Source organism: Gopherus evgoodei, chromosome 9, assembly GCF_007399415.2.
Source record: "Gopherus evgoodei ecotype Sinaloan lineage chromosome 9, rGopEvg1_v1.p, whole genome shotgun sequence".
NCBI classification, from domain to species: Eukaryota; Metazoa; Chordata; order Testudines; family Testudinidae; genus Gopherus; species Gopherus evgoodei.
Window position 1 is genome coordinate 37,282,614 of NC_044330.1, and position 18,297 is coordinate 37,300,910.

The following is an 18,297-nucleotide window of genomic DNA, read 5'->3' on the forward strand; positions in this document are numbered from 1 at the left end:
GGCACACTTTAATTAATAAATAATAGATCTGCAGTCCTCCAAAATGGTCTCCATTTCAGGTGCTGTGTGGAAACCTTATCTGCTGTTATCCTAGCTGGCATGAGTTTTATTTACCCAATGCATTACATCACTGAGAGGGTGACATAGCTTGCCGGTATTTCATGTCAGAATAACACGTGTGTTACTATAGCAGTTCTGCCTGTTATTTTTACATGTTATATAGTTGAACAAGCGATAAAGCCATGTTATGCTACAATCAGAATCATCTGGTCCTTGCTTTTTTCTGGTCTGCCATAACAAATTATGTAAACTAAAGAGTTGGCTTGACATCTCCAGACCAGACTTTGCAGCAGCCAGATTTGAATGCCATGTACTATACACTCTGGGTTTTTTTATTCTTGTACAGTTCAAGAGCATCTGTGATCTATGTGATGGACCTGGTCCCCGTGATTACAGTCCTTGCTGACCCTGCAAGACTGTCCCACTCTGGGGAAGAATATCAGGAACTGTTTGTGGCTTGAGCACTATAACAAACTTTACCTCTCCCAGCCATTTGGCCTCATCAAGCTGCTGTTCTCATAATAACGGAGAGTAATGACATGAGTATTTGCTCCCAGAGAGAGAACCTAGTTCATAGTCAGAGAGTTGTTTGGCTGAATTCAAGAATCATTGCTCTGAAGCAAATATTTTAGCCCAGCTTGCCTCATATGCTGCCTCCCTTTATTGAGTGCTACAGTATTTAAAGTGCTATTTCCTCAGATAAACTCACTCCTAATTACTTGTACACTATGGTACACATCATTGGAGAGGCACAGTGCAGACAGATTGTTCTGGTAAATCTGGCCCTGTGCTGTTGGTAGTAGATATACAATTATAAACATTCTGTTTTTTTTCCTTAGCGCTGTTTTACGTTTCTGGATCGTGGATTTGTATTTAAGATGGTCAACAACTATGTAAGCATGTTCAGCTCAGGGGACCACAAGGTATGAGTTATATTTTTTTTAAAGGTGACTTGATAACAGAGTATTTTCAGGATGAAACTATTTACAATCCATTCTGTAGTTACTCCATGCTCAAAAGTAGAGTTGATCAAATTACTTACTATAAATTTAGGTCCTGATCCTGCAAGGAGCTTCACATAGCTCAGTGGCTCTCAAACCTTTTTTTACTAGTGACCCCTTTCACATAGCAAGCCTCTGAGTGCAACCTCCCCTTATAAATTAAAAACACTTTTTATATATTTAACACCATTATAAATGCTGAAGGCAAAGCTATGTTTGGGGTGGAGGTTGACAGCTCACAACCCCCCATGTAATAACCTTGCGACCCCCTGAGGGGGCCCAACTCCCAGTTTGAGAGCCCCTGTTATAACTGGACTTCTGTATCTGTGCAGAACTCAATTGAACTTCAGTGGGGATCTGTTGAACACACAGGTCAACCCATGTGTAGTTCCTTCCAAGATCAGGACACTAGCCCTATTTTAGGTTAATGAATCATTTGTGAACTTGCGTGCTCATTTTTCTCTAATGTATTTGTAAATACTCACTGAAATAGCTTACCAATAATTTTCAAAATATGGGTGATTCAGTCACAAACTGGTCTGGTCAACTCTTCACTATTTATGTGGTGTGATTAATAGCGTAAGTGAGATGGTTTTGTTTCTGCTCCATGGTTGGATCAGAGAAAGATATGCAGGAGAGTAGCAAGTAATAAACAGTGCGCTGTTGGTATCTGGCAAAAGTTTGTGAAATTTTAATGATTCATGAACTTTTTCACAAATATTCAGTAGTGATCTAAATAAATAAGATGACCCTATGAATTATAAGGAACCAAACTTGGTACCTTTGATTGTGAAATTTATTCACAATTTTTTTTAACTACATCAAGCTGAACTCAGATCTCTCACATAAACAGAGGAACAGCTGCAGAATCAGGCCCTTAGTTATTGTGTTATACATTAAGATCATAAATCTGCAAAGAATTCCATAAAAGCTGAAAATTGTTTCCACATGTTTCAGTTCAGTTCAGCAGCAAAAACAGATGTTTAATTAAAACATCCAGTTAATGGTTAACAGAGCAGTTCATTATTGGAGATTGGTCAGTCTGTATAGCAAAAATTAGCCCATCTTCAAAGATAAATGTATGTATGATATTTACAGCATAGCTTCCTTTCCAAATAGTCTGCCAGAGTACATTTGAAAGTAGAGTCAATGAGGAGCCAAGACAGATGAGCCAGTGTAACAGACTTGACGCCAATGAAAAAGCATAAAATGAGTTATAAAGATTCTTATGACTTTGAGGAAATACCAAAATATCCTCAGTGTCTTGGCTTGTCTTGCTTTGTAACTAGAGAGCAAAACAAGAGCCAGTCATTCAGTTTTGAAGCAAGGTTAAGTTTTCATTGGCTTACGTACTTTGGTTTTTAACTGCTTGTTTACTTACAAAAAATTTTCTGATCCCAGTCTTCTAGAAAGTTGAACTGTACATATTACCATTTGAAGAAATAGTATATGTGGTTGTGTCAGTACATAACATTGCATCAAGTGAATTTATTCTAGGTGTGGATGAAACTCAACGGTAGAACTGATTCAGTGAAAATTTCAATATTTTGACGTTTGTTTTACCCTGAATTGGGACTAAAAGCCAAAATATTAAAACATTTGGATTCAGAAATATTGTAATGTTTCATTTTAACGTTTATTTATGAGCTGCTGTGGTGCCTCACTAGAGTTTTAGTTCAAGTGACTCATGCCCCCATTCTCTTTTATCAGCCCAGTTCTGTGGCTGATTGACCATGACCATGGTGCGTCATGGAGATATGATCATTCCAATGGAAGATTCCGTACCAACTCTACTCGACAGGTTCTGAAAAGTTCAGATAAGCCACAAAAGTTTTCCAGCCTTTTTGGTCTAGACCCTTTTCTGTGCTTATGGCATCCTAGCTTTAGTGCTCAGCAGAAATGACAAGATTACACTTGTGACATGGATCCTTCACACCCTTTAAGAAGGGGCAAGATTTGGGCCTTTACAGATATATGCAGATACTGGGATGTAGTATCAGCTTATTGTTGCTCTGATGAATTGGTCCGACTGCATCCTGGGAAATAGTTCCTTGTGAGTTAGAACATTGTTCTGGGAAGAGGAAACGAATCTAAATATTCCTCGTAGGTCTTCGGGCAAGACAGTTTCCCATCTATAAAATGGGAATAGATTTTTCACATGAGAGTTGCATAGCTTAATTCATTAACGGTTGCAAAGCACTTGGAACTTTTGGATAGAAAGTGCTATAGAAAGGCAAAATGTTGTTGCTACACAGCATTCATTCTTATTAAAATGCTCTGATACATGCACACACACAGCAACATGGGAATTAGTTTTTCTCTTTGTTATAGTTTATATAGTTCCCTTTGTATAAACTTTGTTATACTATCAAGGCTCATTAAAACACAATAACACTTTAATGAGCAGCCCTTCCATTACCAATTGAAAGGAATGACTGGAGTTGATGATGTGTATTATCAAAAGCAGCATGAGCCAGATCCAAAGCCCAATGAAATAAATGAAAAGATTTACCACTGACATCAGGCCTAATACTACCAAAGCATGGTACTCAGTTCATTAAAAGAGTGAGGAGGAAAGAAAATACAGAAAAGCATTCTAATGTTATTGTTTTTTAGTGAGCACATAGTGCTGGGTTAGTGAACGATACAGACTATTGAAATGATTGCTACAGTCCCGAATTATGTGAAGTGGAAGTGATGCATCATACTTCCTAAGAGTTTAAGTAACAGCATATGCCATCTAAGGGAGCCAGTGCATGATCTTAAAGTGACAGCTGCTTTAAATGTGTCATTTAGTTAAAGTCATACAGAATCAGTGTGAAATTAAATTTCAGGAATCCACAAAAAAACGCAAGCATGGTTATGACAAATGCCTTTAATATAAATTTGGGGGAGGGGAAACCAAGTTTTTTATCTTATTCTGTACTATAGCATTACATAACAGACCATTAATTTTCAGTGGTTGATGTGAATGGTTTTGGGGTAGAGAGAAATATTAATGTAATTTTTAACGTTGTTTCCTGTTGTCATTAAAGTCCATACCGATTATTTAATACTGTGGTGTTTCAGATTTTATATCAGTACAAATTTGACTTTCTTCAAGAAGTTTGTCACCATGAACACTTCATTCCTTTGTGCCTGCCCATACGATCTGCAAACATTCCAGGTAATAACTCACCTTGTCTATTGGCTTGTGAAATGTATTAATTGTCACATATTTTTCAGGCCAATTAGTATGGGTAGTACTATAAACTCTCCAAGAATAACATCTAGACATTAGATATGAAAGTAGAGAATATGATAGAGATGTGATGTTAACAGGGAGTGTAAGAGAAATAAACAGAAATAAACGTCTGTTTATTTCTGAGACCAGGTGGGAGAGGTGATATCTGTTATTGGACCAACTGCTGTTGGTGAAAGAGACAAGCTTTCAAGATACACATAGCTTTTCCCCAGGTGTATCTTTATTTCTGTTCATCCCAAATATGCCTGCAAATCCAGTTCTAAAGTGGGTCAATGAATGGAAATTTCGGTTTAGTGACCCAGAGTGCTTGCAAAGAGAGAAGTACTAAAACTGAAACTGGGTTGAGAAATGAGAACTGCAGGAAGAGACATCTGAAACTAGGAGGAGGTTTGAGAGCAAATGCAGCAGAAAAGAAGGAACTTAAAACTGTGAAGGAGGATGGAAGCTGTATCCTCTTCAGCTGGGGTTAGTGAGGTTCGATGAGCAGTAACTAGGGGAAGTGGGAGGCTCTTCTGCTCCTGTGAATGTACATTCTGGTGAATGTACATTCAAGCCATTGTGTCTCTAGTATCTATGAGCTGATTAACCTTAGGAAGTAAATCCCCAACAACCTGTCGTTCTGAAGTGTAGGTTTCACTACCAATAGGCTGAGGGTACTTATCCTCCAAAGCTAAACTCAGTGTGTATGGTGTTCTGAATGTGGCCTCTTAGTTGTGGCCAGTACTCCTTTCCCCACCTTTACCAAACTCTCTTATAGACATATATACTGACTAATGTGAGTCACCTATACCACAAATAAAGCACTGTTTAAGGCAGAAGAGGCCTTATGATGCACTGTCTAATCTCCACATCTTTTACACTTCCTTGGCCATTTCTGCAAAACAGAGTAAGAGAGGAGTATTCTTCCCACCCCCCTTTATATCTGGAACAAATTCTGTAGTCTTGGTTTTGTGGTTAAAGCACATGATTGAGCAGTTTTGCTGTTGACTTTAGTTAAACCTGGATTTCACCTGAGGCTCTGTTCCCAGCTGACCTGGGGCAAGTCTCTTAGGATTTGATCCTGCAGGGTGCTGAGCATGAGTGTAACTTCCACTGAAGGCAGAGCTACTCGGTACTTCCAAGAGTATTTTCCTCTCTGTATGTTAGTTTCCTCATCAGCAAAAGGATAATGTAGTACTTCCCTCATAGAGCTGTGGTGAAGCTAAATGCATTTCTGTTGGTAAACTGTTGGGAGACTTTAACATAGCAGGCTTTACAGAAGGGTAAAATATTAATTATTCATTATTATTGCATTAATATTTTACTAGGAGAAGAGTGGCATTTTATTCACATTTGGTTGAATTGCCTCCAGCCAAAGTCACTTTTGCCAATGTAGATCTTGTGGATCAAACACCATGATTTCAGGTTTCTACCTCATTCTGCAAGAATTTCCTATCTAAAGCTATTGGCTGGGGTGACTTGGCAAAAGTGCAGTGTGAAAATCTCTGCTTCTGTATAGAGAGTACTCTGTTAAAAAAAAAACTGAAATGTATGTCATAGTTACCTATTCTACTGTGCCAAACTGAATTTTAAAAAACCCTATGTTTATCATGCATCCATTATAAATGAAATAGACAATTATCAAAGGTCTTACTCTAAAGCACATTAAAGCCAATAGTAACCTTTCTGCTGAATCTGATGGGTTTTGGATTAAGCATCAAAAGAGGGAAAGAAAATGAAATATACTTTTCACACATCATCATAATGTCATTAATTTGATTTAGTAAAAATGCATGATACCTGCCTTTTCTTTTCTTTTCTATTCATGATAAATCAAGACTCTGTGACACCTTCAGAATCAACGCAGGAATATCATGCATCAGGTAAGAGCTTAATGTCTTACAGTGCTACATGTGGAGTGTTAGCACTGAATAGATAAAACTGGGCATGAGGAGTTTTGATTTTTATTCCCAGCTCTATCACTGAACTGCGGTGATACCTTGGGGGAGTCATTTAAATCATCTGATGTTTGGATCTCTGTGTTTCAGTTTCTTGAGCTATAAAATGGGGATAACACTTAGATGCTATGCCTCAAAAGGGTGTTTGAAGACTTATTCAATGTTTGTAAATTACTCTGAGAACCTCAGATGTCAAGAACAATATGTGTAAATCATCATTCATTTATAAATTATACAGACTGCATGATCTTAAGAAATATTTGTTATTGAAGTTCGTTAATTTGTTCTGAAACTCACACATGAGCCTGCCTGAAGAATTTTTGTCAAAAACTTTATTTCTGGAATGTATGTTAACATCGTTCATTTAAAAATAAAATGAGACCCTGGTCTATTCTGATCCAGATATTCCAGAATACACCCTGACCAATGAATTTTGCCATAAACATTTCTTAATTGGGTTGCTGCTTCGGGAGGTTGGCTATGCACTGCAAGAGGACCAGGATATTAGGCACTTAGCTTTGGCTGTGCTTAAAAACCTAATGGCAAAACATTCATTTGATGATCGATATGCAGATCAGGTAAGTGTGTTGTTTATTCTTTCCACTGATATTTTCAAGCAGTGAAATACATTTGAATACTATTCACCCCCACCCCCCAGTTTACAATAATTTGTTTCTTTGGATTTTTCTCTCTCTCTTAGGATAAACAGGCACAAATAGCAAATCTGTACATGCCTCTCTATGGTATGCTTTTGGACAATCTGCCAAGGATTTACATGAAGGATATTTTTCCTTTCAATATAAATACATCCAATCAGGTAACTTAATGCAATTTTTCAGAACTTTCATATGAATCATTGTAGTTGTTGATATCCCTTACTTCCTCTAGCATTAACGAAAGGAGAATCCACCCACAATTATAAAGGGGACAGAAGATTTTCAGATTAGAGTTCCAGAAACGCAATCAGGAAGGGAGCGGACACATCATGAGAAGTATGAGAATGAAGGGTGAGATGAGGGTGGGGAAGGTATAGAGATTTGCAGGGGGGTTCATATTGAGTTGGCATTAGTGGCAGCTTTCCATACAACACCCACACGTTCAGGTTCATAAAAAGCAGTGCTGGTTTTGCATGGCTCTAGTAGTGAGGCTGCTCTGGCTCCTGAGAAGCAGAAGACCTGGCAGGAAGTCTGTACCACTTCAGTACAGCCATGAGTCCTGACCCTACAAACACGTGTGCACGTGCTTAACATTATGCACAGGAGTATTCCTTTGGTGCCAATGGGAACACTGACATAGACTCATAGACACTAGGACTGGAAGGGACCTCGAGAGGTCATCGAGTCCAGTCCCCTGCCCTCATGGCAGGACCAAATACTGTCTAGACCATCCCTGATAGACATTTACCTAACCTACTCTTAAATATCTCCAGAGATGGAGATTCCACAATCTCCCTAGGCAATTTATTCCAGTGTTTTAATTACTTTTTCCTAATGTCCAACCTAAATCTCCCTTGCTGCAGTTTAAGCCCATTGCTTCTTGCTCTGTCCTTAGAGGCTGAGGTGAACAAGTTTTCTCCCTCCTCCTTATGACACCCTTTTAGATACCTGAAAACTGCTATCATGTCCCCTCTCAGTCTTCTCTTTTCCAAACTAAATAAACCCAATTCTTTCAGCCTTCCTTCATAGGTCATGTTCTCAAGACCTTTAATCATTCTTGTTGCTCTTCTCTGGACCCTCTCCAATTTCTCCACATCTTTCTTGAAATGCAGTGCCCAGAACTGGACACAATACTCCAGTTGAGGCCTAACCAGCGCAGAGTAGAGCGGAAGAACGACTTCACGTGTCTTGTTTACAACACACCTGTTAATGCATCCCAGAATCACATTTGCTTTTTTTGCAACAGTATCACACTGTTGACTCATATTTAGCTTGTGGTCCACTATGACCCCTAGATCTCTTTCTGCCATATTTCTTCCTAGACAGTCTCTTCCCATTCTGTATGTGTGAAACTGATTGTTCCTTCCTAAGTGGAGCACTTAGAGTAGTGCATAAGTGCATGCATAAGTTTAAACACATGCATAAAAGTGAGCAGGGTCAGGGCCTTGGTTGTCCATTAGAGGTTCAAGATCTGATCTGTGGGCAACATGCTAAAAATGTGATATAAAGGCACTGAGAGAGAAGTCTGAGAGCTACTTTTTATGATCCTAGTTTATCTCTATTCAGCATTCACTGACCAAATATCAGTGGCTGAGAAATGGGGTTGCAGCATCTCAGGTTAATCACAAGGGACCAGATACTGATCTCAGTTGCTCTGGTAGAAATCTGGAGTTACTTTCTTGGAATTTACACCTGCATAGCACAAATCAGAATCCATCCCAGCACTACTCTATAAATCACCTGGTAGGAGTATTGTTTAGAAGAATGCACGTGTGGTCTGCATCTGCCCCTAAGGAGATTAGATGTTTTATTTATATGACCATATTCAGTCTCCAAAAATAGGAGCAAGTATCTGCAGAATCTATGGCCCTCCTCGGCTTCCAGCAAACCAACCTGTTTCACTTGATAATTGCTAGTAGTATTAAAATGCCCCTTTTTCTGACATTTGTGCAAGTGGTTTAAGAAGCAAACACATTCTCAGACTTGATCTGTCATATGCAACTCTGCTTATGAGTGGGTTTCATGTTGCAAATCTTTACTCAGTGTATTATGGTAAGCCTTGATCTATTCTGGCTGCCTTGTCTAATCAGCTGAAAGTAGGTTTTTAAGCTCAGTGTCTAAGCGATCGGATCAGATTTACTGTAATTATAAAATTAATGACAGGCTGAGTTTGAGTGTGTAAAAAATGCTATTATGTAGCTGAGTTCTTGTTTTTGCCAACTTTGAAATGCAGGGATCTAGAGATGACTTGAGCACTGCGGGAGGATTTCAGAGTCAAACTGCAATGAAACATGCAAACTCTGTGGATACATCTTTTTCCAAAGATGTCCTGAACTCTATAGCAGGTACTAAAGAAGTGCTGATAGCACAGAGAGAGATATTTTTGTGTATTTCACCCCATTGTGAAAGTATCTTGCATCGCGAATATCATCATTAACCCATTTATGTGATATATAGGGAAACAAGTGATCCTGTGTTTCTCCTTCTGTCCCATATTTTTGGATCCATTTTATTTTTCTTCTGAAGCTACCCTACTTTTGTTGGTTTCCTTATTGTACTGCCTCTCATGATAATGCCAACCTTGCCTTTAGTGTTCTATTAATTCCTAATGTATTCTTGCAATTGCCTCATGCTTCAAAAATATTTACAGAGATTCTCCTGTAATTCTAAAACCTCCATGGAATGGGGAGTTGCCACTTTCTTCACAGTGTGTGCTAGGTACATCAAAAAGTCACACTCTGGAGAAGTCATTACATGCTGTACTGCAGGTGTGAATTTTTAATAAGGCAAGCATTTTTATATTTTCAAAATATAATGGAGGGGAAGAAACACAACTTACTTGGTTTACTTCATCTGAGGCCCATTTCTAAGTCCACTGAAGTCGGTGGGAGTTTTTCTACAGACTTCAGTGAGCTTTGAATCAGGCCTTCATAAAAAGTAATGGTTCTTTTTAATGCCATGAATAATAGCAAAACTATATTATTTTATTCAACTTGTTGCATGTTTTAGTACCAAATGTAGTCAACAGTAGCTTCATGACAGAGGTTAACAGTTCAAAGCTGTCCATCCTACATACAACATATTTTTGGTTTTCCATTATTTCTATTAGTTTTTGTACTCATATGCATTATTTTAGCATGTTTGCCGTGACTTTTGTTTACAGCCTTTTCATCAATAGCTATCTCTGCAGCAAACCATGCTGACTCCAGAGCTTCCTTAGCAAGTCTTGAGTCTATCCCAAGTACCAATGAAAAGAACAGTGAGAGAACTGACACCTGTGAAAAGGTACATGCGTAAACACTTGAAAACAATTCTTAGAGTTAAAAAGTCTGTCTTGATACTCAATAAGCCAGTGTGTTTCCAATCCCGCAGATTGTGAGACCTTTGTCTTTGATTGGATCAACTCTTCGCTTCGACAAGTTAGATCAGGCTGAAACTAGAAGCCTTCTTATGTGTTTCCTTCACATTATGAAAACAATTTCAGAAGGTAAAAAAAGAAAAACATCCCTAAAAAGCATTTTTTTTTTACTTGTAATATTATAAAATCCTTAGGGCCTCGCTAATGTTATGTCTATGCTACACACTGCTTTACATTGTAGAGGGATGAGTAGAGAGCCATGTAGGGTATGTCTTCGAGTACAGATCCACACATCCGGTGTGTCTGTATTCTACTCGCGTAAGCCGTGCCTCACTGTCTACACTGCTATTAAACCTGTGCTGGGGGTGCTTCTCAAGCACATCTTCTGCATGCAGCCAAAAGAAGCATGCAATGTTAACTTAGTGTAAAGTCAAGAGAGAATTTCTTCACTGTCTTCAGTGGGCTTTGGATCCTCAGTTTCCAATAATTGCTAAATTCCTATGTTTTGATGTCTGGTTCCAGATACATTGATTTCCTGCTGGCAGAGAGCTCCATTCACAGAGATAGCGGACTTCTTCAGTATTTTAGAGTAAGTTCACACTCTGGTTTGTTTCCTGGTTTGTTAAATAATATTGTTCTCTAGCAGCTGCTGTAGTAATTGTATGTTTTACTCTCTGGGATAAATTTCAGGTATGCTAATAATTAAAGACTATATCATCCTTATATTGGCTATTTCCAGGGAAAAGATAGGAAACTCTTTTTGGGGTTTTCCTCACAGAATTTTGTATGAATTCTCCTGTTTGGGGTTGAGATTTGCTGCCACTCCTCTTCCTCACGGGAAAAGAAAGGCCTTTGCCTCTCCAAACCTCCTCCAGAGCTATTCACATTCCATGGGTTCCTAGCCCTGACCTAATTTTCTGTGGCTCCTTCTGAGCACAACTCCTGCAGGCTCCGTGCTTGGAACTGAACCCAGAACCCCCTAACCAGCTCAGCTGGGAAAGATGAATAAGATGGAACTGACTGGGTCATCATTTACTTAGCCACAAAAGTTCCATAAGGTTGGTGGAGAAACTGTCCTTCTGCAGACATCCTCACAGTTTTTTCCCCGTCACCTTGCAGAAATCCCAAACCCAGGGAGAAGAGATGGGCAATAATAGAGTGGAAGTGATAGTCTCCCCTTCTGTTTCCCAAGTTCTGGGAGATCTTGGATCATTTGCTAACAAAGTGGTGGATTTATCATGGGTGTTCTTAAAAAGATCAAGACTCAGAATTTTGGAAATGTTGATGTCACTAAACAGAATCATTACAAAATGTACTTTGTGCCTTTCAGGGTTTGCCTGCAAAATTTCAGATATCTAGGAAAACGAAATATAATAAGGTAATTATTTTTACTTATACAATGTAGATGACATTGTTATTTTAAGTACTACTGTGGGGATTAACACTCAGTTAAAAGTCATTAATGTATATCAATTTCATTCTGGAGGCATCATTCTTAAATATTGTAACTGACCTACGCTTTTTTTTTTAATCCTATGAATGTTTGGAACTCAACTAATATAGCCATTTTCCTGGGCAATCAGGTGGATTACTTGTGATAGTGCATGAAGCTGTAATAGTTAGACTATCATATTAGAGTTTTCCCAATCTTGTTTTTGAGTGCAAATGCCAGAGAAGGACGAACAGATCCTTCTATTTGTCACCATAGAACTGTGAGGGAATGGCACTATCATGCATCCATGAATGCTTCAAAAGCATTAGAAACTGAGATTCCCCAGGCCCTAGTATTTGTCTCTGCCCACTATACTGAAGAGCATGAGATCATTTTTCCAGCTGTCAAGGATGAGACGTACACTTCTGTTTCACCATGTTATGATGCTTCATTTTTCATTTCATGCTACAACAATGAACTTTGCTGCCTGTCATATGTTCAGCAGCAAAATGTAGAGTTGCTATATTAACCAATTCATGCTTTGTATCATGTTTTGCCAGGTACATTTGTGTTTTTCACTGACATGACCTAATCAGAGGCACGTACCATAACAGAGTTAACGTTTATTTTCTCTTAACAGGAAAATAGCTGCTGCCTTTAAGTTTGCTCAGGCCACCCAGAATAATGGAACGCTTAAGGGATCTAACTCATCTTGTCAGACATCTGGTATACTGCCGCAATGGTAATTATTAAGCTTTCAACACCTTAAACCAAATTTAGATCAGAATAGGTCTAAACACAGGGCCTAAAGCTCATTTATAGCCACCTAAAGACCCCTTTACAGTGCCACTTGTTGGGTGGTTATGTTTGGCCCCCATCTGGTTACTTCCACATTTACATGTAGTGTAGTCATTTATTATCGTGTCCATTTTATAAGCTAGATGTATGCTCCTTTTTCCTGGTCTTTTTTTCTCCAAATAATCAATAAATTGTACATTTTAAGTTGAATTTAATCGTTCTATCCTATAGCATCTGAATAAACTGCAGAAGTAAAATGTGCATTGTAGTAATAGCCTTAATACCCACTTGAGGGGAAAATCAGTATGTGTGTTTATAACATATGCTCCCATGTTACCAGGTGTTGCTCCTGCTTGACAAAGGTTAAGTGGGTTCTGTTGACTCTTCAAGACAGGTGACTTATTGCCTCATCTGATGATCAGGGAAGTGGGAGTGGCTTTCTAGATAAAGAAGATCAAGGGTGGGGGCTGAATAACCTGAGGTAGCTACCCTAAGAGCAGCCAAGACGGGAAAGAAGGACTTGAAGGGAGTGAATTTCTCACTTTATGTGGTTTGTAGACTTTGTCTAAGAGCAGGCTGGGAAAGGCTGTATTCCCACCATTCTGTGCTTTTCAGATAAAATTGTTTATCTATGCGTAGCTTATTCAAACCCAATAAACCCCAAAATCTTAAGCCTATGTCATCACATATGGCTGGAACAAATGAAACATGAGGAAAAGGAAGTATTTCTCTTTCCTCTCCTTCCCCCTCCCCCCCCCCCCCCCCCGAATAAGCGCTGATCTCATTTCACAGCTGGAACTGGCATGGTGCCTTTGAATTAAAGCATGAAGAGGCTATTGTTTTGCTGCACGTTTACAGGAGAACCAGCATGGTGATACAAAATTAGAAACCCACCACGAATGAGGCATGCTGCAGCTGTTTTAAGCGACTGCTACAGTCTAAATCCTCCCAATGCAGTATTTAGCCCTTTTGGCTGTAAAAATATTTTTAAGGAATGGCAAAGACATATGTTAAGAGCTAAATAAAATATTATTACTTTTCAATGACCCTTCTAACTTTCACTCTGCTTTTGAAGATGTATGTTTGTTTATTTGTTTGCTGACCAACAATATATTTTCATGTGAATGTGGAGCTAGATTTTCAGAGTAACTCAGGATAAAATTTTCAAGTGCTCAACAGCTGGGGTCAGATTTTCACACAGGAGTTCCCATTGCGACTCTTGGAACCAGATTTGCAGCATGCTGGGTAGCAGAAATCTGGCCACTGAAAGGGAGCTGAGTGCTTTTGAACGTCTAAAAATATTTGTAATATAATCAAATAATTACCAACAAATCAGAGATATTTTTAGTTGAGAGGAAAGTAGACATAAATGCTCAATTTATTGCTAAAACTGTTAGTGCCTTGGTTCCTGATTTTCTACCTTACATGTCCATGAGGGGAAGGGCCTCTTCTTGGGCAGGTTACTCCTGATGGGAAAAGATAAGGGCAAAGCTTACTCTTTGCCTGTGTGTATTTGGTGGAGATGGGACTCCACTCTTTGGGGGAGCAAGACAGGAGATGATGAGGTTGGAGTGGAGCCACCATCTGTGGCATCCTGCTCCCTTTCCCACAATTCTGTACACCATACAGCCAGCTCCCTCCTCCTCCCCAAAAAGAGGATTAGGTAACACAGCTTAAAGGCCCATATTTTTCACAGTCAGGGTAATTTACCATTGGAACAACTTGGATGTGGTAAATTCTCAGTCAGCTGAAGTCCTTAAAGACTGCACAAGACAAGATTGGTTGTCTTTCTAAACAACACACTCTAGCTCAGCCAGAAATTATGGGTTTGATGCAGGTAAATCTTCCTGGCCTGTGGTATGTAGGAGACTAGGTTGTCATACCGGTACCTTCTGGCCTTCACGTCTACTAAAGAAAGATCTCCTTCAGGGTCATGTTGAAATGGAAGCTGTGGGCAGTCAGGATAGGAGGCCTGAGGCATAAGCTCTCCACTTGGATGGCTTTTGGCAGCTCTCCTGAATGTTGTGGCTCTCAGAAAACTTGTGATTTTCAGGGAATAAACCTCCTTCCCATTCCATGGTAGGGCATGGGGTTGGAAACCAGGAGGGAAGGTTAGGAGTAACCCTCCCTCCCCTCCTTCTGAGGATTTGATCATGTGCCAACTGTGCAAGTCAAAACTCATACAGATTCTAGGCCTGTATGCAGAAAATAACGTGCACAGGAGAAAATTTTCAAAACTGTGTACTTAAAGTTAGGCATCCATATTTAGGCAGCTAAATAAAAGGGACCAGATTTTTCAGATGTGCTGTCAGTTCTCACTAAATTCAGTAACAGATGCGGGTTCCTAGTACTTTTGAAAATGAGGCCATTTTTGTTCTGGAACCTTTGTATGAATGTATGTGCCTGAATTTGGTGCCCTTAGTTTTAAATGTCTTCTATTTAGCAAAATAGTCTATTGTATTAATTAGCAGAATGCAAAAAGCATGTATCTTTTTTTATCATCACTGTCCATTCTAAAATCCTCAGTCTCCCATTATTTATTAATTGTGTTTAATAATTTGTGGTGTTAATAGTTTTCTCTGTATTCTAAACCAACAGGATTTAGCTCAATTCCTCTTCCCTAAAGGGCTGTTGTGTAAACACTGGTTAGCTGGTTAAACCAGTGCTTTTCCTAGTAATAAGTAAATGTTGTGATGTCTCCTGTGATCTCAAGAAATCACAAAACATCTGCTTGTGTTATATAAGACTTTGTTCTTCAGCTATATTAACCTGAAATATTTTGCATCCATTGGTCTCCCTTACAGTCGTTGAGAAATACTGCAGATAATTCTGAGAGACATGGAAAAACTATAGGGACATGATAACAATATTTAAACCGAAAATGGTGCTTTTTCAATTTCAGGATACATTCTACTTCCAGTCATGATGGCCACAAACATCACAGATCTCAAACATTACCAATAATCCGTGGCAAAAATGCATTTTCCAACCCCAAACTCTTGCAAATGATAGACAGCAGCATGGCAAGTAAGTATGAAGGAAATGAATCTACTTATTTGTCTGTCTCTATCTTAGATTTCTCTATAGAGCCCAGCACCATAATGTATAAGAGTCTGATTCAAAGCCCATTGAAGTCAATGAGAATCTTTACATTGTTTTCAATGGGCTTTGCATCAGGCCCTACGGGCTGAAATGGAACTTGTATGAATATTAATAGTTGGAATATAGACCTGTAAAGATAAAAAAGCCAACACTTGCAAACATCAGAACCTGAAGATAGGTACTTAAACACATATTTGGAAAACGAAATTAGCAGCTTGCTTTGCAGAGGTGCTGACTTCCCATGGACTTCAGTGGATTCATACTACCCACGTTTTTGCCAAGCTCATTGAGTTCTGTGGTAATTTGCACCAGCTGAGAACCTGCCCCTTGGAGTAGTGTACAGTCAGGTGTGCAACATCTGAAATAGGATAAGTGCTAGAGCTGGTAAAAAAATTTGGACTCTTCGCAGGTATTTTCAGGAAAAAATTGTCCTGTTTTCCATTGAAAAATTTCAAAATTCTGAATTTTTCAGTCATCTTTAATCATGACAAATAAGGCTGTTCAAAATACTGTGTGGCTGTAACTCCTGCAAATTGTCATCTCCTTGCCATTTTCACATCCTGGTGCTTTGATCTATAGGAAGCAGATTTCATGAAAATGGATGCCTTAGTATTTTACACCGCACTTTTCCTTTTAATCCCAAAATCAAGAGGCAATATTTTGTGTGCTCATTAAGATAGTAATGTATATTGGACATTTAAAAATAACAGGTATCCTTAAAGCATACCTACACACATCTCTATTTAACAATAAGAATGGCATTCTGTGTCAGTGAGAGAATACAGTAATGTGACCTCTCAGGCCTTGGCTACACTCACACTTTACAGCGCTGCAACTGGGGTGTGAAAAAACACCCCCCTGAGTGCTGCAAGATACAGCGCTGTAAAGCGTCAGTGTAATCAGGGCAGCAGCGCTGGGAGCTACACTCGTAAGGGATGTGGTTTACATGCAGAGCTCTCTCCCAGCGCTGCCGCTCTGACTACACTCACACTTCAAAGCACTTTAAAAAATAAATGTCCATTCTTTTCCCCATCAGCATTGCAATTCACTGGAGTGAATTGTAGCATTAGAATATCATTCTAGAATTCTAGCATTTGCAGACAAGTCAAGCATTTGCTAACTCACATATGGAACATATTGTGCCATATTTTAGCAGTCATTGCCTGCTTATGTGAGGGGAGAATGCTCAAGGATTCTTTCTTCTCCAATTGCCACCCCCACCGTGTTTTTGTGCTGTGGACAGCCAGAATTCTAGTGCTTGTACTCCCTGAATGCAAGGCGAGACAGAGTTTTAGTTCCAGCAGTGTTAAGATACCCTTAACAGGTGAGGACAGTGTTCCATTCCCTTTTTGCACAAATAACATCTAAAGGTGGATGCTAAAATGAATGCACACTGCTCACTTATATATGTAATAATTATTATGTAAGAGTTCACTTTCCCCATGTCCTCTGAAGGCAGCCTGCATGCCCTTGTCCTTTAAGGGTAGAATGCTTCCATCAGCTACTAGTGGTTTAATGCCCTCTGCACACACGGCCTGATGTACCCTACAGTTATCCCTTAACAGACCTAGAGGATACAGATAGACAGACTTGAAAAAGATATGTAACTAGTGGCAGATGGTGTGACAGGAAATGTCAAGTATACATTTGTTTATTGCACATAATTTTTTTTCTGAGGGAGATGTGATGATAGGATATAATGCATAAAAAGAAACAATATTCTGCAAAGTTGAAAAGTTGTTACAAAATTAACAAAATTGAAGCAAGCAACCTTCGATTTCCCCCTTTAGCTTACGTGCACACTTAGGAACGAATGAATGTACTGATTTCGGAAGCAGTTCTTGATCTGATTGGAGGGTTATTTATCTTGATACTCACTTTGTTGTTCTCTTCCCACTTCTTTTGCTGCAGGCAGCTCCAATGACACAGACATTGTACACTATGCGGACACAGAGGCAAATATTGCCACAGAGGTGTGCCTCACCATTCTTGATCTACTGTGTCTTTTCACTCAGAACCACCAGGTATTTTCTATTGTTGCAAATTCTCCTTGAAATGGTGTCATAGGTTTGAGCGAAAAGAGAATTTTAAATAAGTTTCAAAATGCCCCTATGTACATTACAAAGAAACAAATATAATGCCAAATCATTCATTTAGAGGTTTTGATGGGGTGAAGGAAGGGGAGTACTAAGCCCCCATGCAAGTACTGGCTTAAAGGGTCCTGGCTGAGCAGAAGAGCTAGGAAAAGGGATGACCCATGGAAACAGCATCACTTCCTACGGTGTGATGATAGTAATGTTTTGATCTCATATAAACCGGTCATTAAAAAATCTCCATACCTTTACAAAGGTGAGTAAGTATTATCCACATTTAAAAAATGGAGACACTGAGGCACAGAGAAGTTAAGGCCAAACTTTTCAAACTTGGGTGCCTGAAACTTAGGCTGCTAACTACTTACTGAGGCATCTGAATAAAAGGGCTGGTCTACACTACCGCAGCAAGTTGACTCAAGTTACACTACTTCAGTTACATGAATAACATAACTGAAGTAGACGTAGCTTAGGTCGACTTACTGCGGTGTCTACACGTGCTGTCAACAGGAGATGCTTTCTCACCCACTTCTCTTACTCTTCTCGGAAATGTGGAGTACACAAATCGATGGGAGAGCGCTCTGCCATTGATTTAGCATGTCTTCACCAGACCTGCTAA

At 39.2% G+C, this 18,297-nt stretch overlaps 1 protein-coding gene across 12 annotated transcripts in view; it reads left to right on the forward strand.

Moving 5' to 3' along the window:
• Window positions 1–18,297, forward strand: part of DOCK10 (dedicator of cytokinesis 10) — a 237,318-nt gene that overhangs the window by 182,922 nt on the left and 36,099 nt on the right. For 11 of the 12 annotated variants that reach the window (XM_030575220.1, XM_030575211.1, XM_030575212.1 and 8 more), the window contains 13 exons: window positions 900–983; window positions 4,131–4,227; window positions 6,123–6,167; window positions 6,645–6,820; window positions 6,943–7,059; window positions 9,132–9,243; window positions 10,062–10,183; window positions 10,271–10,385; window positions 10,779–10,845; window positions 11,587–11,634; window positions 12,329–12,430; window positions 15,389–15,513; window positions 17,500–17,612. In XM_030575220.1, coding sequence (XP_030431080.1) covers window positions 900–983; window positions 4,131–4,227; window positions 6,123–6,167; window positions 6,645–6,820; window positions 6,943–7,059; window positions 9,132–9,243; window positions 10,062–10,183; window positions 10,271–10,385; window positions 10,779–10,845; window positions 11,587–11,634; window positions 12,329–12,430; window positions 15,389–15,513; window positions 17,500–17,612 — 1,323 coding nt within the window. The remainder of the gene's footprint in view (window positions 1–899; window positions 984–4,130; window positions 4,228–6,122; window positions 6,168–6,644; window positions 6,821–6,942; window positions 7,060–9,131; window positions 9,244–10,061; window positions 10,184–10,270; window positions 10,386–10,778; window positions 10,846–11,586; window positions 11,635–12,328; window positions 12,431–15,388; window positions 15,514–17,499; window positions 17,613–18,297) is intronic. The other variant, XM_030575213.1, reaches the window with a different exon arrangement.